We start from the raw sequence: 26375 nt of genomic DNA, 5'->3' as shown, positions 1-26375 counted from the left end.
CCTTATCTCTAATTTTGTTGTAGAGAGAGTATAAGCAATAATAGGAAGAAACAAGGGGTTTTGCTGGTTGAGATAAGGATAGCTATACAGGGCATTGACTCACATTGATTTCCTGTGCGTGGGTGTTACCTTCTAGGTTAATTCTTTTTGATCTAACCTTTTCTCTAGTTCCTGGTCCCCTTTTCCTATTGGCCTCAGTTGCTTTAAGGTATCTGCTTTAGTTTCTCTGCATTAAGGGCAACAAATGCTAGCTAGTTTTTTAGGTGTCTTACCTATCCTCACCCCTCCCTTGTGTGCTCTCGCTTTTATCATGTGCTCATAGTCCAATCCCCTTGTTGTGTTTGCCCTTGATCTAATGTCCACATATGAGGGAGAACATACGATTTTTGGTCTTTTGGGCCAGGCTAACCTCACTCAGAATGATGTTCTCCAATTCCATCCATTTACCAGCGAATGATAACATTTCGTTCTTCTTCATGTCTGCATAAAATTCCATTGTGTATAGATACCACATTTTCTTAATCCATTCGTCAGTGCTGGGGCATCTTGGCTGTTTCCATAACTTGGCTATTGTGAATAGTGCCGCAATAAACATGGATGTGCAGGTGCCTCTGGAGTAAAAGTCTTTTGGGTATATCCCTAAGAGTGGTATTGCTGGATCAAATGGTAGATCGATGTCCAGCTTTTTAAGTAGCCTCCAAATTTTTTTCCAGAGTGGTTGTACTAGTCTACATTCCCACCAACAGTGTAAGAGGGTTCCTTTTTCCCCGCATCCTCGCCAACACCTGTTGTTGGTGGTGTTGCTGATGATGGCTATTCTAACAGGGGTGAGGTGGAATCTTAGTGTGGTTTTAATTTGCATTTCCTTTATTGCTAGAGATGGTGAGCATTTTTTCATGTGTTTTCTGGCCATTTGAATTTCTTCTTTTGAGAAAGTTCTGTTTAGTTCACATGCCCATTTCTTTATTGGTTCATTAGTTTTGGGAGAATTTAGTTTTTTAAGTTCCCTGTATATTCTGGTTATCAGTCCTTTGTCTGATGTATAATTGGCAAATATTTTCTCCCACTCTGTGGGTGTTCTCTTCAGTTTAGAGACCATTTCTTTTGATGAACAGAAGCTTTTTAGTTTTATGAGGTCCCATTTATCTATGCGATCTCTTAGTTGCTGTGCTGCTGGGGTTTCATTAAAAGCCAAACACTTGATAGCTAAAGAGGGAACCTGAAAATTCTATCCATTTTTAGAGGTTATTTTTGTTTAAAAATGTATGTTTTCTTATGTTCAGAACTTCTGATTATTGGTATTACTTTCTAAGGTATTTCTGGAATTTTAATAAAAAATTTATTCTTTTTGTGGTACTGGGAATTGAACTAGGACCTTGTGTACACTAGGCGAGTGCTCTACCACTTGAGCTACTACCCCAGCCCGATTTTTAAAGTCATTTATTTTACTTAAAAAAACCTTTATTCATGTTTCTGGGGATTGAATTCAGGGCCTTGAGCATGCTAGACAAGCACTATACCACTGAGCTATGCCACCCGCCTCTTAATAAATAAGTTGATTTAATAATACATCCTTTGAAGAATCCCTTTGTAATTAAGTTAGTCTTATTTGCACTTACTTTCATCATAGTATTGATTTGCAGCATGGACACAATCTGAAATGATAACACTAATGATAAAAATGTTTAAAAATATATAATAGTGCTTGAAAGATACTTGAAGATTTTACTAACCGTATATAACTTCTGGCATAAGTTTTGGGAATTATTTCTGTTGAAATAGTACAGGTTATAGTTATCATATGAAGGTATTTTCTCCTTCATCTCCACCCATCTTCCCACTTTCTGGTTATAGCTGGTGTTTTAATGTTGGTATTTAATATTGGGGATTGGGTTTAGAAAATAACATGGTTCTGTTATACTTAAATGCTGATAAACTGAATCCTCAACTGTGTTGTCTACAACATGGAGCTTAACTTTTCCTGGCCTCTGATGGCCTGATATAAGTATTCCAAGTGGTAAAAAGTAGCAATAAATACTTTTAGGGAAGCGAAACTTAGAAGGAAAAGTGTTGGGTGAAAATTCAGTATTTTTCTCAAAATTAGGATTTAAAATGTTTTGATTCATTGAGTTTATAACTCTTGTGTTCTAATTGAGTAGATCAGTTGAATTGATTCTGCCAATGTTTTTTTAGTTCAGAGAAGTTATTCTTTCCTTCTCTGACATTGAGTGTCACTTACATTTATCAACATAATCAGAAATAAAATCTTACCCTGAGGAAGCCCTAAAAAATAAGAAATATTATTAATATATCATCATCAGCCTATTCAGTAAATTTGTATTTATAATAGCATAAAACTTACCCCCAGCTGGTTCAAAATAGAAGTGATTAACTGAAAGAAGAAAAATCAATTATCAGTATTATCAGTGGGCTTATTTTTGGCATACTTAGTACCTGTGTAAGTTAAAATATTTTATACATGAAAATGTTTTTATTGAAAATTAATTTTAGTATATTATTACATGCTATAAGATTTTTAAATGAAGATGTAATATCTAGACTTAAGTTCTTTTAATTCACAGAAATATTTTCTTCTGTCCTGTAACTATATTCACTATATTTGAAAGTTAGGTAGGAAACTGATTTGAAGAAACACACTGTACATTTCATACAAGTGCTGTTTTTGGTCAATGATGCAAATTCCCTATTGAACGATACTTGAACAAAAATGAATATATACTTTGTTTTGAGGATTTGCTTACACAGCTGTTTTACTGGAAAGGTATTGTTTTGTAGCTTCCATGTGGTCCTTCTATTTTAAAATCTTAGTGGCTTGCTCAAGAAATTGTCCTTTCTGTCTAAATAGTAAATCCCTGTACTTGTAAGGCTGTCAATCTCAGAATGCATGTAAGAATATTTAAGGTAAACACTGCCCAACCTTAGCAGTTCTCAGGGGAGAGAGAGAGAGAGAGAGAGAGAGAGAGAGAGAGAGAGAGAGAGAGAGAGAGAGAAGGAAGGGGAGGGAGGGGGAGGGAGGGAGGGAGGGAGAGAGAAAAGAGAAAGTGAATCCTTTTCCATTAAATATGGCAATTCTGTAAGTTATTCTGGCAAGGTCCTTTTCCTGAATGGGTTGTGGCCAACAGTGCTTTAAAAAAAAAAAAAAAAAAAGCTCTGGTAATTTGAATGAGTCACATGTCTCTGAAGAGTCAATATTTACCTTCCAAGTAGATTCACTGTGGCCACAGCTAATTTAATTAGACAGATGAGATTAGGATCTAGGCCTTTCACCCACATGCCAGTGCTCCTTTAGCTGTGTTTCCTTGTAAAGGTGAACTTGCTAATGGTGTAATCAATAATCATAGAAGGTAGTTCCTAACACATGTTTAGTTTGTGCTAGAAGTTTTATTACTTGTCCAATGAGCTCTAATATTGTTTAAACAGAATGGGTTGTAGGAAGAGCACCAGTTATTTGAACTGAAAAGACTTAGGTTCTTATTTAGTTAGGCTCAGACTCTAAACTTCCTGATACTCTTAAAAATGCTTTATGATGACTTGAATGAGTCTGTATTAAAGAAGTCTGAAAAATTTTTATATTGGGCTCACAAATGATTAAGGCCTAACTTTCTGACCTTTTAAAAAAAATTGAATGTCCATGACTCTTAAGATATCATTAATTATAAAATGCTGTATTTTATTAACAATAGCATTGTGAAAGAAAACAAATCCTAGATTTAAGTACATTTTGTCCATCCTGAGATGTGTCCTGATTTAAAAAATGTTTACATGCAAAAAGTTTGTTTTAGAGAAATGGAATTTTTTAGTGTTGTTTTTATAATTCAAATATTTCTCATATTTTCATAAACTAAGATTCTGAGTAACTTATTGGACTAATAAGGGCCTTATTAAAAAAGTTGACTTATGTGAAGTTCATTTTGGGATTTAGATTAGATAATGTTGAATCTATTAATGTTTTTTGCTAATTCCTCCTTAGTAAAAAAAAAAAAGAACCTATTTTGTCTTTCCTAAAGTACTTTATTTTGTAACCCTGTCTTCTGACTCTTCATTTTCACTTTCATCAATAATAGAAGAAATTGTTTTGTTGATTTATGCATTGAATAAATGAAAATAGGACTCTTTTCATGCATTGAGGTTGTTTTTTGACTGAATTCAAACAGCTGTGCTTTATTCTGTGTCCAAAAGAATTTGACTAATAAATTTCGGAATGAACTGGTTCATCTTTCATAGGCTATTAAATGTAGTAGTTTTATAGCTTTTATAGATTAAGAGGAAAAATATATTTACTGTTATAAAATCATTAGGTGTAAAGGTCTAGAATAAAGGGAAAAAAGACAATCAGAGTTATGTTTCAGCATTTTAACTTTTCGTGTTATAATTTTAGCTTGGTAAATGAAAATATGATTTTTAGAATTCTTAACATTTTTCACATTCTTTCATTAAGATTCATATTCACTAATATTTTAAGTACTCTCCTTGATACCCCTTTTCAAACCTATCTCTGGAAGCATGAAATCTATATTATCTTTTTCTTTTCTTTTTTTGAGACAGAGTCTTCCTGTTTGATTGCCTCTAGCCCAGTAACCAACATTCTTCCACCTCATGAATGTTGGGATTACAGGTGTGAGCCACCATGCCTGGCCTGTAGTACATATTTCTTGTGTGGGTTCCAAACATAGCGGGGATTTCTTGTGAATGTCATTAAGCCTATGGTTACTAGGTTGGAAAAATACTATATTTTGAGATAACTTACTTCTTTATGAGAGGAAACTTCAATAGTGTTATTTCCTGTAATTTTAATAATATCATTTAAGATTTTGAACTTAATATTCCATAATATACACAACTTTGCTTTTTGGTTTGTAACTGAATCAATGTCATCATATGTAATTATCACTAATTCAGTAAAATCCTGTCAAAAGTAACATTTATGCACACCTTTTATACTATAACTATAACCTTAAATCCAGTTCAAAGGCTTCTAGGACAAATTTTATTTCAATAAGGATATATTTTCCCTCCACTAATGACAAGTGTAGGCATAAGATTTTAGAGGTGAGATGGACTTTATAAGTCATCTGTTTTCACTTGTATTGTAGAAGAAAGTAAGGCACAAGGGATTCTGATTAAAGTATTAAAGAGCAGACCTGAATCTCCCTAGACTTTGATTTCAAATTAAATGCTTTTCTACTGGTCTCTGTGCTCACTCCATAGTCACCGAATGTCACAGGGCCTTAGGTAGCTCAGTTTTGAAGGGTGTGTGAGAGTTGTGTATGACATTACTTAAATCACACAGAGTAGCTAATAGTCTGTAAAAGAGAATGTTAATCATTAATTCTTGGTATCCAGTTTCTCTCCAGTTAAAGGATTTTTCAAGTTTTTGTTTTGTAGTCATTTAAATATTTTCTTAGAGAAAGTTTTAAGTATAATTACCTGATTTGTATCATAAAGAAAAGGAAAAGGAATTGGAATCTACAAAAAGAAAAAAAGTGAATTGTGAATGAAACAAGATATGAACATTTCCTTTTGGCTTTTTTCTCATTTATTCATTCCCTTATCCTTCCTTCTATCCACCCATGCATTGTGTATTGAGCAGTTTTTATGTGTCTACCACTAGGAATAGCAGTAAACAAGACACTGTCCTTAGGAAGCTCAGGATTCTATATACTGTCTTTCTTTCAAGAAGTATGGTTATGGTTCTTAATTAGTCAAATGTAAAGCCCAGGAATCAGTCTTATTTATTGGTGTTGATAGTTCTTGCAAATCCACCAGTTTTTCTACAGGATTTCATTCTCTGTCTTCTTTTAAATACTATTGCCATCTAGTGGTCAGGAGAGTTTCCATTTCAAATACTACTGATGCTGTACATTTTCATAATTTTTAAATATAAGATGTTAACGGGCCAAGAATGGATAAGATAATTCTGTTTTTTAACCTCGAACACATGCGTGCACAATGTTAACAAGGATGCCTAAATTCTAATGAGAAACTAACGCTTTAGAGCTTTGTACTTTACTGAATTTTAGAGAGAAAAGGAAAATAAGGCATCTGCTGTGCACCTATCAGCTAATTATAGATGGAAGTACTTAGAAATTAAGTGACTAGGATTTGATTTGTGAAAAAATTTAAAGGGAAAGAAATGTTCAATTAAGGATAACTTTAGTGTCAAATTTTGAAATATAAGGCAAGGGGTTTATTACAATTAGATATAAACCTAAGTTATGTAAAATCATGTTTGTATTTTGGGAATATTTAGGTTATTCAGACAAGAACATGAGCAAGATGCTATTGTAAACTGTGTGAACTTTTCAAAACCTTAATTCGTTTAATATTGTCCAAACCTAACATGGTCCTGACCTGTGTTGCAGCCTGATGTATTAGTCATTTCCCCAAATCACCATGTGCTTTTGTAGATCTATGCCTGCACATTTTCTCTTCTTTGTAGAGTGCTCTCCCTCCCCCCACACTCCTCAACCTTTGTGACATGGCTCAGATTCTGCCTCTACTGTGAAGTCTGGCCCACAGCCTAGCCAGCTTTATATCTGCATCTGGAGCACTTTCCAAACTCATTGTATGTTCACTTAGGAAGCTGTCTTCCTCATCAGATGAACTTACCTTTCATATTTTATATTTATACCACTCACCATCGACCCTTTTGTGTAGGAGACAGCAAATACTAGCTGAATGAATCTCCTCTTACAGAAGTGTTAGATATACAGCAAAGGAAACTGTCATGTATTTAGTGTTATTCTGGCTCTTATTGAAAATTTGTTATCAAAATCCAGATGTTAGGAGAGACTGGACAGAGTTTGGCAAGTAAAGCAAAATAATTATATTGTTTGCCCTTTGAGAGAAAGTTAGAGAAAGCATGGAAAAAGTTTCTAGAGAAAGGAAAATAGCAAGGTGATTTGGTAAAAGCAAAACAATGGCTGCCATGGAAAAAGGTCAGTGTTCATGAAGAAGAAAGGCTTATCATAGTCAGTAATCAATTCAGGATCAACACCTGTTGATGAGACCTGGAAAAGGTCACTGATGTTTTGGGGGAAAATTTGCCAGTCCCTCATCACACTCTACCACAAGCTATGCAGTTTGAAAAATGTGAATAGCTGAAGGCTTTCCCTGTGAAACCTCATGTTTCTGTATCAGAATTGGAAAATTTCATAGCCATAACCCAACCAATAAATTTGAGACTCTCCAAACCCTACTTACCAGCTGTGGAGACAGGGAAAATGGGAACTGAGAAAAAAATGATGGTATTTGTGGGTAAAAGTGAAATCTCTATAAAAAGAAACACAATGTCAGTCATTGTAGACAATTGTAAACTTTTAAAATGACAAATATGTCACTTGAAAATATAATAGAAGCTTACCTGTTCACTGGAACTTCCTCCAGATTGCTCAAACTTGTAAAACAATAAAAGCAACAAAGTAAAGTGGAATATGGCAATACATTATCCAATAAGAAGAGATTTTGTTTAAAATGAGACTAGATAACAAGCCACATTTGAGTGCTGTATCTGTGTGAGGTATACCTTCACCTCTGAAATAAAAAGCAGTTGAGTATCTAATAGGGAAAAGTATTGATTCTGTTCAATGATTTAGAACACCAAGTACTTTCTGCCTTTAAGGTTATATCCAAAGAATGCTTTTATTTACACTTATTAAGATTAATTTTGTATTACACACTTTAAAAATATTTGAAATCAGTAGTATTCTCGATTTAGTTTTCAATATTTGTAAATTCAAAATGAAGGGAGTGTGGCAGTGTAAACTTAAATTTTGTATCCCGAAACACAAAATTTGAAAAGTCCTTAGTTATAAAATGTGTAGGAGAGAGGGTTTCTTACTTAATTGGTGCCCTATATATTGAGATTGGCTACAGATTACAGATGCCATTTATGCAGATGTGGAATGCATGGCTATAATTAGTTCCTGGGAAAAAGTCTGTAAAGGTGAAGATAATGGTGTTCTGGGATTACTGTATTGTGCATATTTTAAGGCGCTGTTCTTTAAAAGGTACAATCACTTCATATACAGCCAAAATGCTATTAAACTGACATTTTACCATATGGTTGAAAGATGCATCTCTACTTCAGAGATGCTAAAATATGAAGAAAGTACTTACTGGAATTAAAGAAATATGTATATTAGATTTTCAGGAGTATAATAATCTTAAAGAAACAGGCAATACAAATTGTTTGGAATTTTAGACAATTAACAATACTTGTTAGGGTTGTGGATGTAGCTCAGTGGTAGAGTGCTTCCCTAGCATGTGAAAGCCCTGGGTTTGGTCCCCATCACCCCAAACAAACAAACAAATCAGCAATACTTGTCAACTTTGACAAAAAAAACATTATGGTCTAAAGAAACAAATTAGATTTGCTATCCAGGAACATTGTATATGAAGAGAACTTTCAATCCAAATTGGATTTTTAAAAGGTTTATCCATATGTAATCCTTTTAGAACTTATCCATGTACTGGACTGTATAATTCAGGTGTAAGTTTTTATGTGCATCACTTACTAACCAGTGTAGGTAGTCTCAAGTATTTCTTCCTGTAAAATCAAATCTAAAGACAGCTGATACGCTTTTGGTGTCAGAGCGTTTCTGCAAAAGAAACTTAAGAAAATCTGAGATGATTTAGGGCAAAGGTGTTGGAAACAAAGCTCAATTCAATTCCTTAATTGAGACCTGGGCCATGCGGGATGTTTGTTCTAAATTGCTAAGTTTGATAAGAGCTTGCTACATTTTACTTAGGGCTTTAAAGGGCTTTATATTCATTTTTATCATCTCCACACCACTTTGAAGTTTTAACTCATTTTATAGGCAGGGAAACCATGGATTAGTTCCTTGCCCAAGGTCACTCAGTTTGCAAATGGCACACAGAGCTGGGATTTGTACAGGAAGAGTCTGGGACTGATGAAGTGTGAATTCTTGACCCGATAGTTTTCCTGGACTCGACCTTCCTTTTTTGTGAAGTGAAAAGCTAGAGCAGATGCTTTCTAGCCAGAAATACAAAGACTTCGCATCAGAAATTGAGTCAAGATTTGAGAAGGTGGTACTACTCACAGGGATGGGTAGAGCAGTGGCAGTGCTCAAAAGGCCGGCCAAGATGAGCAATTTCATTCTGAAGGTAGAACCTGGAATTAATTGAGGGGTGAGGAGATCACGTTCAGTTTTCTTCTAAGTCCTATTTCCACTGTAGATTGTTGAGGTAGAGGTGCTGAAATAGAGGCCAGGCTAAATCCTGCCCCCAGAGTCAGGTTTTATAAGCCTAGAGGAGCACTTTAAAAACTTCAAATGCCTTTAGATAAGACACAGACAGTTTAGCTCAAAACATTGCTCACTACCTCCCACTCTTCTGTCTACCTCACAGTTTAGCCTATACCTGAACTGGCCCCAGAAATTATTTGAGTTTGTAATCTTCATGCACTAATCTTTAGTCTTTTGTTTCATAATGCTTACTATTGGGAGTGGATCATCACTGTTTAAAAAGGGAGGACAATTTTTATATAACACATATACACATCCACCTGGAGCTTGTACCTCCATGAGGCATATCAGTCCTTCATATGATCTGGATGCTGTTGTGGAAAATTACAGCTTCTTAAGAAAAGTATATGGGGAAAGTTCATGAGGTATAATGGGTTGGTAGAGAATAAACACAGTACTAGTGAATTCAATAAAGCAAGCACAGTGGTCTTTACTGGCTTATTGGTTCTGAAGCTAAATCATTCTATGTTTTAAAATCACACTTAATTTAAATTAACACCCTGTGAATTTCAAAACAAATCACTGTACTCTGGACTTTGATTCTGGGAAAAAACAACTTTATTATATTCTTATTAAGACTTGTTGCCAGCATTTGAGGCAATTATATCTATTTACATATAAGTCATTCTTCCACTATTTTGTATATATTTAAAACTTAACTCTGATTTATCTTGGTTCTGTATGACTTTGCCTGATTTATAGGCTATTATCTCCCTTCTCTTTCCTTTTTATAATATTACTTTGTATTTTTCTTCCTTCTGGATTCAAACTCTTGAAGTTCTTTCTTTCTTTGATAAGTGGACCTGTTAAAAATCATTGAACTACCCAACACAAGAATATCTAGTGCAATAGAATCAGTATAAATGATCTCTTTATTTACCTTTGCTTCAAATGGTCCTCAGAGCAACAAATTCAGAAAGCAGTGTGATCTCCAAGAATCCCTGTGCCCATCTAGTATTTAAACTGTATTACTAATACCTTCATGGTCATGAGTAATATGAGTCACAAAATTCAAAGCTAAACTGAGCAATTATTTTCAGTCCAGGAATTCTGACTTCTAAAATCTCTCAATTATACAGAGATAGGCTTAAAGACTGATTACTGAGAAAACAACTTCATCTCCTCACTTGGGGTCAAAATAACTCTTGATCACAACCAACCAATAATTAAAAATTGCAACCACCAAGAACCTTCAAATGCTTCAATAATATTATCCAGCCATGCACATAGGAATCTTGACTGATAGAGAAACTTAAAGTTTGAAAGTTTCTATTGTTACATAATATTTTCATTTCAAAATGGAAATTATCTTCAAATGAAAAGAATTTTTGGTAAATATTTGGGTGGTATCCTTAGCATTAAAGTCACTTTTCCTTATTCTAAACATTTTAAAAATTGCCTGAGAGTAAAAGATAATTTAGGTATAATTGATACCTCCACGTACAACTTCTGATTATAAAACTTGGTTTCTAGTTTAGTTTATAGTTTTAGTTATAAGTATGAACATTCTGAAATCTAAACAAATGCTGGTGAAGATGCAGGGAAACAGGAACCCTCATACACTGCTGGTGGGAATGCAAGCTAGTACAACCACTTTGGAAAACAATATGGAGGCCTCTTAAGAAACTAAACATAGATCTGCCATATGATCCAGCAATACCATTTCTAGGGATATACCTGAAGGAATGTGAGTCAGGTTATTCCAAAGTCACCTGCGTACCCATGTTTATTGCAGCACTATTCACAGTAGCCAAGCTATGGAAACAGTCAAGATGCCCCACTACCGATGAATGGATTAAGAAAATGTGATATTTATACACAATGGAATTTTACTCAGCCACAAAGAAGCATGAACTTTTGTCATTCACAAGTAAATGGATGGAACTGGAGAACATCATCTTAAGTTAGCCAGGCTCAGAAGGCCAAAACTTGCCTGTTCTCCCTCATGTGCAGATTATAGACCCAAAATAAATGCAGTAATATTATGGGACATGGGTCACACACTAAGAGGAGACCATGCACAAGAGGGAAGGAAACCTAAAACTTGAATGTGATTGATGTGCTCACTGTACAGGAGCGAATAAAGTAATCAAACTGGCCGAGGCCACTATGGGAAGGGCCTAGGAAGTAGTGAAGAGGTCTGGTAGAGATGAACCAATGTGGGTTGCAGTACACAAGTGCATGCATGGAAGCAATGCTAGGAATCTCTCTGTATAGCTATCTTTATCTTAAACTAGCAAAAACTCTATGTCTTTCTTATGATCTTTTATGTTTTCTTTTCAACAAAATCAGAGAACAAGAGGGCCGGTGGAATTGGCCCAAACAATGTATACACATGTGAGTAAATGTAAAAATGATAAAATAAAAAAATAAAAAGCAAAAAAAAGAAAAAAATCATGTCCCTAGTTGGAAAAAATAACAATTAGATTTTTATTAATCAAATTAAACATAATTATTCAGAAAGGACATAGTTTAATGTGGTTCTGGTTAAGAACAAGTGACTTACTGAGTTTAGAAAAAAGAAAAATACTTGAAAATAATTGTATTATTATTTTCTATTTCAGATAGGAAATTATGTAAATTTTTTTCTTTTAAATATTAATATTATAAATGTTTAAATATTACAACTATATTATATAAATATACTATAATATTTTCTTTTAAATTATTATAAATATTATAAATGGTGACAGTTTCTTTTATTGCCTTCAGACCTTGGGAAACTGTATGGTGACATTTATATTTTTGTGTTCTAGCTTTTTTAAATATGAAGCATTTCTCACATGCAGAGAAAGTGTATTGAACATTAAAGATCCAAAGTATGCTGCAAATAGGTTTCCAAAGGTTTGTCAGATAACTTAATTTATAAATAATCCTGCAAATAATTTTACAATAGAAAATTAAGCTTGGCAGTTACATAACTTGGCTAAGATCACAAAGCAAGTAGGCAAATCAAATTAGAATTCAAGTTCAGGTCTTCACTCAATAAATTCTACCTCTTTTTCATCACCACAATACATATCACACCACAAATAAGAAACTACGAGTTGTGTAATAACTGTGTTATGTATAGCTGCTTATAGTTAGAAAGTAACAATTCATCCATAAAAATAAATCACAAAAGTTATAATAGGAAATGTCCCTTAAAGATAGGACATTTGAATCTAAACAAGGTTTTTCTTCCTTTTGTTAATGTATAAAACCATCATACCAAGTCAGTTATTGCTGTTATGGTCCCAGAGAAACACTGCTGTGTTTAAGAATATTCCTTGTACCTCTTTATCGATACTCCTTTAGTTTTGTCCAAATGTCCTTAAAGTCATTAAATATATCTGCAGAACTGGGGCTTCCACAGTTGCTTCCAAAGAAAGCAATTGATTAATAGGTTCCACACTTCTATTTGCTTACTATTTTCTGATATTTCCTGTTACATTATGTAAGTGTGAAGTTGTCTTTGGACAGGTGAAATACAGCTTCCAAGACTGCCTTGAGACTCCCAAAACTCCAGGAGGGAAGTGGGCGCCCTGGGGGGCAGCAAAGGGATGTCACCTTGCTGTTTTCTTTTGTCCCATTCACTCATCAAACTGCCAAGCCCTGGCCTGCTGCTTTCCAGGGGTGAGGGAAGGCTGGAGGGCTGCCTGGGAATCCTCTGTGCTCTAGCATTTACCATAGTAGTCACCAAAGGAGAACTCAAATAGGAGCATGAATTTTCTGTGACACATTTTGGGATGTCAACTTACTGTAGTAATGCCTGACTTTCATTACATTGGCCATCATGACACTCCATGACTCCCCATCTGTCTGTTTTACCTTAACATTACCTTTGTTTTAAGAAAATAAAATTGTAGAAATTTTACAGAGCCTCTTTTTTCCCAACACACATGAACAACTTCACAAAAGCTAGAAGTAGTTGGATCAAGCAATGTATAATCATCCACATTATAAACTGAATTTGGCTAAAAATCACTTGAATTCATGCCCCCCCACCCCTGTTTAAACTCATATAATGACAAAGGACATTCATAAGCAACTATTTTACAACTATTTTTCCCACAGAAAATGTCTCAGACTTTTTCTCCAATCACATTTTTTTTTTAAGTAGTAAGGTTAGGAAGCACAATTATAATTTGGTATGTAGTGCAATCCCTGGGTTGGCCTTTCACATTTGATTGTTTAAATAAATGACTGGAAATAAACTTCAACAGGCATTTGGAATTTTATGGGCTTTTTATTAGGATATTAAGGTACTGAAAATGAAACATGTTAATCACAAAAGAGCAACATTCTATTTTCTTGAGGTGCATACAATGCTAAGAACAATATAAACACATTATTTTTTCAAGTTTTGTAATTAGTAATTATCTTAAAAGTTGATGCAGAAAGTGAAATTACTATGAGTTTTACCATTCATAAACAGCATGCAGTTCTTTTGTATATATTGACTTAATTTTAAGGTCTTATTACCTAAGTTAATGTGAAATGCTTGATATACATATATTGTTATTGAGCAATTTCTCTCATTGTCTTCAATTACATGCAAACATTTTGCTAAATATAAATCTACTGGTATCATAGCTGCATAAATTTCAGAAGTGGTTAGACAGAGGAGGTTGCAGGGAAGTTTGGGTTCTTTCAAATCTTCATTCAAAAGAGGAGGTTTTCATCTATGTCTTCTGTAAAAAACAAAAACAAAACAATAACTTTCAGAAAGTTGCCAAAGAAGTAGCAAAAATAAGCAATGGGAGACTAGCAAAACCATCTAAAAAGGCTGTACAGTGCGATTCTCAACCTGGGTATGACATCAACATCATTCATGAACTCTAAAAAATATGTATTTTTTGTCCATGGTCTTTTTTATTAGTATATATTAATTGTACAAAATAATGGGTTTCATTATGACATTTTCATACATATATATAATTGCATATATGGATATAATGTGGTCATTTTCATATCCTCATTACCCTCTCTTGTTCCTCTCCCTCCATTACTACCCTGCCTCTTCCCAAATAGTCCCCCTACTTCTTTCATGTCTTTTTCTAAAATCTAGATTCTACATGTGAGAAAAAATGTGATATGTCTTTTTCCAGGTATGGCTTATTTCACTTAATATGATGATCTCCAGTTCTATCCATTTTCCTGAAAATGATCTAATGAATTCACCTTTGAATTCTACCAGACCTTTAAAGAATAACTAATACCCACACTCCTCAAACTTTCCCACAAAAATAAAAAGGAAAGGAACATTGCCAAACTCATTCTATGAAGTTAGTATTATACTCTTCCCCAAAACAGACAAGGACATAACAAAAAAGAATTACAAGCCAATCTCTTTAATGAACATAGATGCAAAAATCCTCAATAAAATATTTGCAAACAGAGTTCAGCAACATATCAAAAAGATCATACACCATGATCAAGTTGGTTTCATCCCAGGGATGCAGAGATGGTTTAACATACACAGATCATTAAATGTAATTCAGCCTATTAACAGAAGCAAAGACAAAAACCACATGATCATCTCAATAGATGCAGAAAAGTCTTTGATTAAACTTCAACATCCTTTAATGATAAAAGCTCTGATGAAACTAAGAATAGAAGGAATGTACCACAACATAATAAAGAGTACATATGCCAACATCATACTGAATGGGGAAAAACTGAAACCATCTCCTGTAAAGTAAGGAATGAGACAAGGATGTCCACTCTCTCCATTCTTATTCAACATAGTCTTGGAATTCCTAGCCAGAGCAATAAAACAGGAAGAAGAAATAAAAGGAATACAAATTGGAAAGGAAGTAGTCAAACTATCCCTATTTGCAGATGACATAATCTTATACCTGAAAAACTCCACCAAAAAGTTCCTAGACACCATAAGTAGCTTCAGCAAAATGGCAGGATACAAAATCAATTTTACAAAAATCAGTAGCCTTTCTACATACTAAAAATGAACATATTGAGAAAGAATATAGGAAAATAATTCCATTTACAATTAGCCTCAAAAAAAATACCTAGGAATAAACTTAACAAAGGATATGAAATTTCTCTATAACACTACAAACCATTGAAGAGAGAATTCAAAGAAGACTATCAAAAGATGGACTGGTAGAATCAACATAGTGAAAATGGCTAAATTACCAAAAGTAATCTACATGTTCAATGCAATTCCCATCAAAATTCCAACGTCATTCATCACAGAGATTGAAAAATCAACCGTTAAAATTCATTGAAAGCATAAAAGACCATGAATAGCCAAGGCAATACAGAGCAAAGAGTGACGCTGGAGGTATCACAATACCTGACTTCATAATGTACTACAGAGCCATAGCAATAAAAACAGCATGGTACTGGCACAAAAAACAGGAAGACTAGTGGAACAGAATAGAAGGCCTAGATTTGAGTCCATGTAGCTACACCCACTTGAATTTTGACAAAGGTGCCAAAAACATCTGATAGAGAAAAGGCAGCCTCTTCAATAAATGTTGCTGAGAAAACTGGATATCTGCCTTCAAAAAACTGAAACTAGATGCATATCTTTCACCCTGTACAAGTATCAACTCAAAGTGGATTAAGGACCTTAATACAAGACCTGAAACTTTGAAGCTAGTGCAGGAAACAGCAGGGAACACACTAGGATTAATAGGCATAGGCAAGGACTTCCTCAATAGAACGCAAATGGCTGAGCAAGTAAGAGAAAGGACTGACAAATTGGACTACATGTTGTGGTTCTTCACAACAAAAGAAATGGTCTCTGAATTGAAGAGGTTACCCACAGAATTGGAGAAAATCTTTGCCAGCTATATATCTGATAAGGGATTGATAACCAGAATATACAGGGAGCTCAAAAAACTAACACCCCCCCCAAATAAACAAAACAATGAAGAAATGGACAAAAGAACTAAACAGATTTTGCAAAGGATGAAGTCCAAATGGCTAAAAAACACATAAAGAAATGCTCAAGATTCCTGGCCATAAAGGAAATACAAATCAAAGCCACGTTAAGATTCCACCTCACTTCTGTTAGAATAGCTACCATCAAGAACACAAATGACAACAATGTTGGTGAGAATGTGGGAAAAAAGGAACCCTCATACACTGTTGGTGGGAATATAAATTAATACAACTACTTTGGAAAACAGTATGGAGGCTCCTCAAAAAACTAAAAATAGAATTGCCATGTGATCCAGCAATTCCACTTCTGGGAATATAGCTGAAGGAAATGTGAGTCAAATTCAGCCACAAAGAAGAATAGCATTTTGTTGTTTGCAGGTAAATGTATGGAATTGGAAAACATCATCTTAAGCTAAGTTAACCTGGTTGAGAAGGCCAAAAGCCACATGTTTTCTCTCATATGTGAAATATAAACCTAATATAAATACTATGGAATATGGTCCTAATATAAATATTACAAAAACAGGTCACGCTAAGGGGAGGTCACATACAAGAGGGGGAGGATAAAAGAAGGAAGAAAGAAGTTAAGAAGGTAAATGTGGTTGATGTACTCCCTATGTAAGAATGAATGCAGAATTTTTTTTCCTTTATTATTCATATGTGCATACAAGGCTTGGGTCATTTCTCCCCCCTGCCTCCACCCCCTCCCTTACCACCCACTCCACCCCTTCCCTCTCCCCCCGACCCCCTCAATACCCAGCAGAAACTATTTTGCCCTTATTTCTAATTTTGCTGTAGAGAGAGTATAAGCAATAATAGGAAGGAACAAGGGTTTTTGCTGGTTGAGATAAGGATAGCTGTACAGGGAATTGACTCACATTAATTTCCTGTGCGTGTCTGTTACCTTCTAGGTTAATTCTTTTTGATCTCACCTTTTCTCTAGTTCCTGGTCCCCTTTTCCTATTGGCCTCAGTTGCTTTTAAGGTATCTGCTTTAGTTTCTCTGCGTTAAGGGCAACAAATGCTAGCTAATTTTTTAGATGTCTTACCTATCCTCACCCCTCCCTTGTATGCTCTCGCTTTTATCATGTGCTCAAAGTCCAATCCCATTGTTGTGTTTGCCCTTGATCTAATGTCCTCATATGAGGGAGAACATATGATTTTTGGTCTTTTGGGCCAGGCTAACCTCACTCAGAATGATGTTCTCCAATTCCATCCATTTACCAGCGAATGATAACATTTCATTCTTCTTCATGGCTGCATAAAATTCCATTGTGTATAGATACCACATTTTCTTAATCCATTCGTTGGTGGTGGGATATCTTGGCTGTTTCCATAACTTGGCTATTGTGAATAGTGCCGCAATAAACATGGATGTGCAGGTGCCTCTGGAGTAAAAGTCTTTTGGGTATATCCCCAAGAGTGGTATTGCTGGATCAAATGGTAGATCGATGTCCAGCTTTTTAAGTAGCCTCCAAATTTTTTTCCAGAGTGGTTGTACTAGTCTACATTCCCACCAACAGTGTAAGAGGGTTCCTTTTTCCCCGCATCCTCGCCAACACCTGTTGTTGGTGGTGTTGCTGATGATGGCTATTCTAACAGGGGTGAGGTGGAATCTTAGTGTGGTTTTTATTTGCATTTCCTTTATTGCTAGAGATGGTGAGCATTTTTTCATGTGTTTTCTGGCCATTTGAATTTCTTCTTTTGAGAAAGTTCTGTTTAGTTCACGTGCCCATTTCTTTATTGGTTCATTAGTTTTGGGAGAATTTAGTTTTTTAAGTTCCCTGTATATTCTGGTTATCAGTCCTTTGTCTGATGTATAATTGGCAAATATTTTCTCCCACTCTGTGGGTGTTCTCTTCAGTTTAGAGACCATTTCTTTTGATGAACAGAAGCTTTTTAGTTTTATGAGGTCCCATTTATCTATGCTATCTCTTAGTTGCTGTGCTGCTGGGGTTTCATTGAGAAAGTTCTTACCTATACCTACTAACTCCAGAGTATTTCCTACTCTTGTATTAACTTAAGAGTTTGTGGTCTGATATTAAGATCCTTGATCCATTTTGAGTTAATCTTGGTATAGGGTGATATACATGGATCTAGTTTCAGTTTTTTGCAGACTGCTAATCAGTTTTCCCAGCAGTTTTTGTTGAAGAGGCTGCTATTTCTCCATCGTATATTTTTAGCTCCTTTGTCAAAGATAAGTTGCTTATAGTTGTGTGGCTTCATATCTGGGTCCTCTATTCTGTTCCACTGGTCTTCATGTCTGTTTTTGTGCCAGTACCATGCTGTTTTTATTGTTATTGCTTTGTAATATAGTTTGAAGTCAAGTATCGTGATACCTCCTGCATTGTTCTTTTTACTGAGTATTGCCTTGGCTATTCGTGGCCTCTTGTGTTTCCACATAATTTAACAGTAGATTTTTCAATCTCTTTAATGAATGTCATTGGAATTTTGATGGGAATTGCATTAAATTATGTAGATTACTTTTGGTAGTATCGACATTTTTACTATGTTGATTCTACCAATCCATGAGGATGGGAGATCTCTCCACTTTCTATAGTCTTCCTCAATCTCTTTCTTCAGAAGTGTATAGTTTTCCTTGTAGAGGTCTTTCACATCTTTTGTTAGGTTTACACCTAGGTATTTGATTTTTTTTGAGGCTATTGTAAATGGAATTGTTTTCATACATTCTTTTTCAGTTTGCTCATTGTTAGTGTATAGAAATGCTAATGATTTTTCTATGTTGATTTTATATCCTGCTACCTTGCTATAGCTATTGATGATGTCTAGAAGCTTCTGAGTAGAGTTTTTTGGGTCTTTAAGGTATAGGATCATGACGTCTGCAAACAGGGATATTTTGACAGTTTCTTTACCTATTTGTATTCCTTTTATTGCTTCTTCTTGCCTAATTGCTCTGGCTAGGAATTCCAGTACTATGTTGAATAGGAGTGGAGATAGTGGGCATCCTTGTCTGGTTCCTGATTTTAGAGGGAATGGTTTCAGTTTTTCTCCATTAAGTATAATGCTGGCTGTGAATACAGAATTTTTAAACCTGTTGAAACCACCATAAGAAAGGGACTAAGGAAGACAGAAGAAAAATAGAGGGGATGAACCTATTTGTGTTATAATCATATATACATGGAAGTGCCACAGGGAAACTCACTGCGTAGGTATCAAAATGTCATTTTTTTCTTTTACAAAATCAGAGAATAGGAGAGCAGAACATGTACTGCCTGGGGTGATGGAGGGAGGTTGGTACCAGTGGGAGGGTGATGTGGGGAAACAGTGTAGGAGGGTGAATATGGTGCAAATACTGTGTACATGTGTATGTAAATAAAAAATAAAACTTGTTGGAACTGTTCCAGAAATGGGAGAGGGAAATAAAAGAGAATGGTGGAGGGGGTGAGTTCAAGTATGATATGTTTGATATATTATAAGAACTTTTGTAAATGCCACAATGTACCCCCACCCAGCACAACAATAAAAAATAACAAATACAAGCAGAAACTTGAATGGCACACCCTCCAAAAAGGAATGTCATTGGTTGTTTTCTTTAATGTAGCACTAAAGCCATAAACATCCCTCTTTTAGAACTCCCTTGACTGTATTCCAAAGGTTCTTGTAGGTTAGGTTCCATTTATTCATTTGATTTCAGAAATGTTTAGGTTGGTTATATACTCTTGGTTCTATTTTGCTAGGTCATATGTGTCTAGAAATTTATCCATTTCTTGTAGATTTTCTAACTTACTGGAATTATAGTTTTCAAAATATTCCCTGTTTATCCTCTGGATTTCAGTAGTATTTCTTGCAATATCCCCCTTTTTATCTTTAATTTTATGAACTTGGGTCTTTTCTCTCTTTTAGTTAGTTTGGCTAAGAATTTGTCTATCTTGCTTATCTTTTTGAAGAATGAACTTTGTGTTTCAATAATCCTTTATAGTTCTTTTAGTCTCCATTTCATCAGTTTATGCTCTGATTTTTTATTATTTCTTTCCATGTACTAATTTGGGATTTGGCTTGTTCTTGTTTTTCTAAGACCTTGAGGTGTACCATTGGGTTGTTTATTTGAGATCCTTCTGGTTGTTTTCTTTAATGTAGCACTAAAGCCATAAACATCCCTCTTTTAGAACTCCCTTGACTGTATTCCAAAGGTTCTTGTAGGTTAGGTTTCCATTTATTCATTTGATTTCAGAAATGTTTAAATTTGCCTTCTAATTTCTTTAATGGTCTATTGATCATTCAAAAATATTTTGTTCAATCTCCTTGTGCTTATATAAGTTCTGTAGTTTTTCTTGTTATGGATTTCTAATTTTATTCCAATAAGATACAAGTTATTCCCATTTTTCTTGTATTTTTCAAACTTGCTTTATGACCCAAAATGTTACATATTTTAGAGAACATTCCATGACCTGCTGAGAATAATGTATATTCTGCAGCAGTTGGATGAAATATTCTGTAGATGACTGTTAGGTACATTTGGTTTTTAGTGAAATTTAATTCTGATTTTTTTTTGGTTCAAATTATCTGTCTATTGAAGAGAATGGGGTATTGAAATCATCTACTATTATTATATCTGTCCCTTTATGTTCAGTAATGTTTATGAAATTAGGTACACCACCATTTGGTGCATATATATTTATAATTGTAAATATCTTCCTGATGGATTGTTCCCTTTATTATTAAGATGTAGTGACTTTCTTTATCCCTTCTGACTAACTTTGGCTTGAGTCTGCTTTGTCAGATATAAGTACAGCTACTTCTTGTTTTCATATTCTGTTTGCTTGGAACATAATTTTCCACCCTTTCATTTTAAATCTGTGTATTTTTGCCAGTGAGGTGACTTATTTGTAGATAGCAAAATAGTTGAGTCTTTTTTTTTTTATATCCATTCAGCCAGTCTGCATCTTTTAGCTGGAGAATTAAGATTGTTTACATTTAGGGTTATGTACTAACTTAGAGGTATGTACTAACTTCTCTCTTCTTCATCATACAGGTTTCTGGTTTACTGAGTTAATATTGTTTGATTATTTCCTACTTCTCATTTGGTTTTCTATTTTTGCAGTGAGGTTTTTTTCTTTCCCAAGTTTTCATGCTTATGTATATCTTTCTTCCTCTTCTGTGAGTAGTACTCCTCTAAGTATCTTCTGCAATGCTGGTTTAGGGGTCATGAATTGTTTTAGTCTATGCTTATTATGGAAGGCCTTTGTTTCTCCTTTGATTTTTTAAATTAGAAATGCATTTTATTTTATTTTATTTATTATTGTTGTACTGGGAGTACATGTGACATTTACCAAAGTTCTTACAATATATCATAGTTGAATTTACCCTACCATCATTCTTTTTTATTCCTTTTCCCCCCATTCCTGGAATAGTTTCAACAGGTCTCAGTTTTTCCACTTTCATACATGAGTACGTAGTATTTCCACCATTTTCGCCCTCCTACACCCTTCCGTTACATCCCTCCCCCTTCCTACTGGTGCCAACCCTTAGACAGGATCTGTTTGCCTTCCTATTCTCTGTTATTGAAAAAAAAGATATTTCTGTTTGTATAAGATAGCTATACAGGAAGTTTCATTGTGACATTTCCATGTATATATGTATTATAACCTAAATTGGTTCATCCTCTCTATTTTTCTCCTTTCTACCCTACTCCCCTTCTTATGGTGATTTTAACAGGTTTAAAAATTCTGGATATAGTAGTCTTTTTTGGTCATTATTTTCTTTCTGGGCTTAAAATACTTCAGTCCATGCTTTCCTGGTACTTAGTGTTTCTGCTGAGAAGTGTGCTCTTCTTGTTACAGGTTTGCCTTGGTAACTAACTTAGCACTTCTTTCCTGTAGCTTTCAGTATTCTTTCTTTGTTCTCTATCCTTGGCATTTTAACTATAATATGTAAAGATATGCTTTCCTGGTTATGTCTGCTTGGGGTTCTAAATGCCTCATATTTTTGGGTAATCTAATATTGGAACTGCCTATGTGTGGGGAGTAGTGAGTTGTAGCTGGAGTCTCCTGTAGTTTCTACTCCTCAGGCTGCTGTATGCGGGCTGAGGGTGGGGCAGCCACAGGTCAGTTGTCAGCTTTAGGGTTGTCTTCACCATAGAAGCTTCCCTTCTTGTGTACTGGGGGCCACTGCTGGCCACAATGAGCTTTGCAGCCTGTGGGCCAGGCTGGTTTCTATTCACTCCAGAAGGCCTGCAGTTTGTATACCAAGAGGTGGCAAACTTTCAAGCCATGGAAAGTCCTCCAAATGCACTGGAGAGTGTGGGGAGTAAACAGAGCACTGATATCAATATTGGGGAGGAAATCTGAGGGACCCAGCATTCTGTCTGCTGGTCTCATGCTTTAAGATCCCATCCAGCAGTAAGCACCCCCTGTGGTAGGGAGGAGACTGGGGAAAGTGATCTGCTGAACCTGGACTCAGAGCTCTCAGTTCTGCCCCACAGCAAACCACATGCAGCAGAGAGGGAGCACTACAAGCAAAGCAGTCCCCTGGCCATGGGTTCTGGCTTGCAGCTCTCAATGTCCCCAGTAATCCTTATGAGATGGGGTTTGCTCCTGCCACAGAGGGCCCATGTCTAGCCCCTAGCAGTTGCCGTGATTGCTATCTTGTGGCCATCTCCCATCCAGACACTGTGGCAGGGTGTCCCTAGGCTTTTTGACTTGTTTTCAGGTCAATCTCAAACAATAGATCTCTCTAAGATGGCTCCTGATTATAGCTCTCCAGGTTATGGGGAGAGATGCATTGGACTTCTTCTCCAATGCTGTACTGCCACACAAAGGGAGTCACCAGCCCACCAAATCCCCACACTGAACTTTAGGCTTGTGAGGACTGTAGGCTTATTCCATGGCTGCCTGGCTTACATCATGGCTGCACTTTGTCATCCCTCCCCACCCCCATAGTCATGGCTGGAGCAGTGGGCTGTTTTCTACTTCTCTCTGTGTACCCTTTTTATTTCTGCATGCTTTTTGCTGTCACCTCTTTCATTATTACCAATGCTCTTCCTCTCTGTCTTTGGAATATAGTCTGTCCTTTGTTTCCCTGACTCCTCTTTTCTTGTTCATTTACTTGCACAGAGGGAGCTTCTAAACCATCTCACACTGGAAGTCCCTTCCCTCTAAAAAAAATACATTCTTAGGCTTCACCCTTGGCCTCTGGTACCCCATTCCCTAGGAGTAAACTACATGTGGCATGTAGACACATGGTCAGCTCTACAGGTAGTTCTAATGCAGTTGGGAACCACTGGTAAAGGAAAGGAAGATCAAGGGGAAGCCCAGCTAAGAAGTGTCACATATACATCTATAAGAGCAGCTAAAATATAACAGAAATCAGCAGAAGAATAGTGGCAGTTCAATCAAGCTTCCAGTTTAGTAACTTGAAGAATATTGCCACGTAAATGGAAGAGGACAGTGTCCTCTAGTGATGAGACCACTCCTGAGCAGCATGGCCCAACCAGCTATACTTGGGTATGTTTTGTCCATAACTGTTAAATATTTACAGCAAGTTAATTTGAAGCATACTGAACTACTACCTAGTCTTCAGTACCAGGTAATTTTCCTGTTCAATATGTCTTTATGCAGCCCAGAAAGTGGAAATTTTATAGATTTCAATGTATTTCTACGGAATACAGGCTTCACTTGTAAAATGGAAGATGCTGATTTCATTACTTATACATTTATACTTGCAAACATCCTTTTTGTCTTTTTTTTCCTGATGTCCAGATGAGAGAGGTCATTTCTGTTGACTCTGAGGTGAATTTCTTTACCAGTGCTCAGGTTTTCTTTCTATCCTCTCAGGATACTGTGTCTATTTTTTCACTTTTTCTTATATTATAAACTATCTTTTTAAAAAAACTAGACTCTTTCCACTTGCATTTAAGTATATTGCATATCCAGCCCATAGAATGGTGCCTGGTACTGTGTAGACTGTCAGTGAAGTAAATGTTGAATGAATGAATGAACTAATGAATGAATGGCTCAAGCCTTTTTATTCTAAGAAGTACTTCCCTCAACTCTATCCCCCCTTGCGGCACTATCCTGCCTTTACATACTCACTCTTCACCCCTTCTTATTTCCCATTCTTTCTCAACCTATAGATTCTGGTCTCTTTCCTACCATTTCACCAAAATTGCTCTTAACAAGATCACCAGTTCTATGTCAATGAACATCCTCAGTCTTTTATCCTCCTTGCATTTGGCATAGTTAGTCTTCCCTCTTTGAAGTACCTCCTTTGAATGGCACTCTCTTGGTTTCCTTCCTAAATTTTAGGAGCTACTATCTGCTCCTTTAGCGAACTCCTCCCTTCTCTGTTACTCCTCGGTATTCAGCCCTAAACCCTTTTTCATGTAACTTAAATTTTCCTTGAGATAATTGATTCCTTTCCTTGGTGTTGATTACACTCTGCATGCTTATAATCCCCCAATATTTATTTTAATTCTGAAACTCTGCCTTGAAATGCAGACTCAGATAAAGGTAGAATACGTGAACATATGTGGTCACAGGCAGTCAAAATTCAGTAAAACACTGCCTAAAATTTATCTTCTGTGAATTCCTTTGCCTTGAGAAAAGGAACAGTCTATTTATAAACTGATTTTTTTCTTTCTTTAGCTATGTCCCAAAGCTATAACTTGTTTACTTATTCAGAAAGAATAATACCTGTTTTATTGGTTATTATGTGATAAATTTTTCCCTTCTTCAAAATAAGGTTATGACAGGCAAACCACAGTGCACAAACAAGATCATTAGGAGCTTTGCAAGTCACTGAACTTTAAGCCTTTTCTGCTCCTCCTAGACAACTGCCCAGGGCAGAGCCTGGGCGGGCTACATGTTCAAAGCTGCCAGGATTTTTGCAAATGGAACAGCGAAGCACAACACAACTGTTTTCCTTAAATCATTGGTCTCTGTTCAAATTTTCCTTTTTATCAGGCTTTTATAATCTCTTTTCCTATGAAAGGGCACACATAAAAATGTCCTAGCTCAGCCGAGTTCTCCTCTCTTGATAATGGTGGGGTGGGCCTGGATGGGGGCAACTGTACCTGGGTACATTTTGTCTTTTGAATGGGGGAATTGGAAAAGACAGTTTTAAACATTTTTTAGGAATCTATTTGAATTTGTGTAAGTACTTTGCTTGTAGAATAGATGTTAGAAAGGAAATTGACATTTTTGTATTGGTCTGGGTCTTAATAGCTTATTAATTTCCTGTCAATGCTAACAGGGTCCAGCCTCTACCCAATGTGGTCTTCCTCCACATTGTAGCAGTGTTATACAGTGCTATCAACAGAGTTCGGCAGAAGCAATGTATGACCTTGGGCTTTCTCTCTCCCCACCCCACCCCCCGTCACTCACTCTGGAGGAAACCAGACCTTGTGTTGTAAGTAGCACTATGGGGAGGCCCACATGTGAAGTGAGGTACTGGAGGCTCCCACAGGCGGCCTGGTGAGTGAGCTTAGAAGCCAACTCCTCATCCCTTGCTGAGCTGTTAGGTATCTGCCACTGCATCCTAAGAGATCCTAAACCAGAACCATTGCTACCTGCAGATTCCTGACTCTTGAAAACTGTGAGTCAGATTGTAAACTAAGTTTGGGGTGATGTGTTATGCATCATACACAGCAAGTACACAAAGCTAGGTGTTTACCACAATAAATGTTGTTTGTTCATAAGAGTTGTGATTATTTCACATAATAATATTATAGAGGAAAAGGACCAACCTTTTCCGCTGACCTGAGAATCTACGTGCTCTCAGATCTTTCTCTCTAATTTCAAGCCATTAGACATAGGCATGAAGAATACTTTTAAAGTGAAGGTTGTGAAGGTTACCTTTTTTGGGAAATCCTGACCTGCGATGAATTTGCTTTTTTTTTTGTGGTGGTCCTGGAGTTTGATGTCAGGGCCTTGCACTTTGCAGGGCAGGTGCTCTACCACTTGAGCCACACCCAGATCCCTTTTTGTTTTGGTATTTTAGAGACAGAGTATCACTTTTTGCCCAGGCCAGCCTAGACTACAATCCCCCTACTTCAGACTTTTTGCTGTTTCTGGGGTGACAGGTACACACTACCATGCTCAACTATTAGTTGAGTTGGAATCTTGCAAACTATTTGCTTGGGCTGGCCTTGAACTATGATCCTCTAGATTTTAGCCTCCTAAGTAGCTAGGATTACAGGCATGAGCCACTGGAGTTGAGCTTGAACTTGCATTTCTTGTCA

General features: G+C 36.0%; 2 protein-coding genes across 2 annotated transcripts in view; both read right to left on the bottom strand.

Moving 5' to 3' along the window:
- Positions 1–477: 477 nt before the first annotated feature.
- On the bottom strand, positions 478–11779 carry Scpppq1 (secretory calcium-binding phosphoprotein proline-glutamine rich 1). Its single transcript, XM_074041788.1, has 5 exons — positions 9084–11779; positions 7385–7417; positions 7225–7293; positions 5449–5487; positions 478–2392 (listed from the first exon to the last, which is right to left on the bottom strand). Exons 1-5 carry the CDS (start codon positions 9138–9140, stop codon positions 2342–2344), a joined length of 249 nt encoding a protein of 82 aa, XP_073897889.1. The 5' UTR covers positions 9141–11779; the 3' UTR covers positions 478–2341.
- A 1716-nt stretch (positions 11780–13495) lies between these two features.
- Positions 13496–26375, bottom strand: part of Sparcl1 (SPARC like 1) — a 50594-nt gene continuing 37714 nt past the window's right edge. Inside the window, exon 11 of the mRNA XM_020165496.2 lies at positions 13496–13960. Coding sequence (XP_020021085.2) covers positions 13932–13960 — 29 coding nt within the window. The 3' untranslated portion in view covers positions 13496–13931. The remainder of the gene's footprint in view (positions 13961–26375) is intronic.

This window comes from Castor canadensis, chromosome 9 (genome assembly GCF_047511655.1).
Source record: "Castor canadensis chromosome 9, mCasCan1.hap1v2, whole genome shotgun sequence".
Lineage (NCBI taxonomy): Eukaryota > Metazoa > Chordata > Mammalia > Rodentia > Castoridae > Castor > Castor canadensis.
This window is presented reverse-complemented; position numbering and strand designations above follow the sequence as displayed.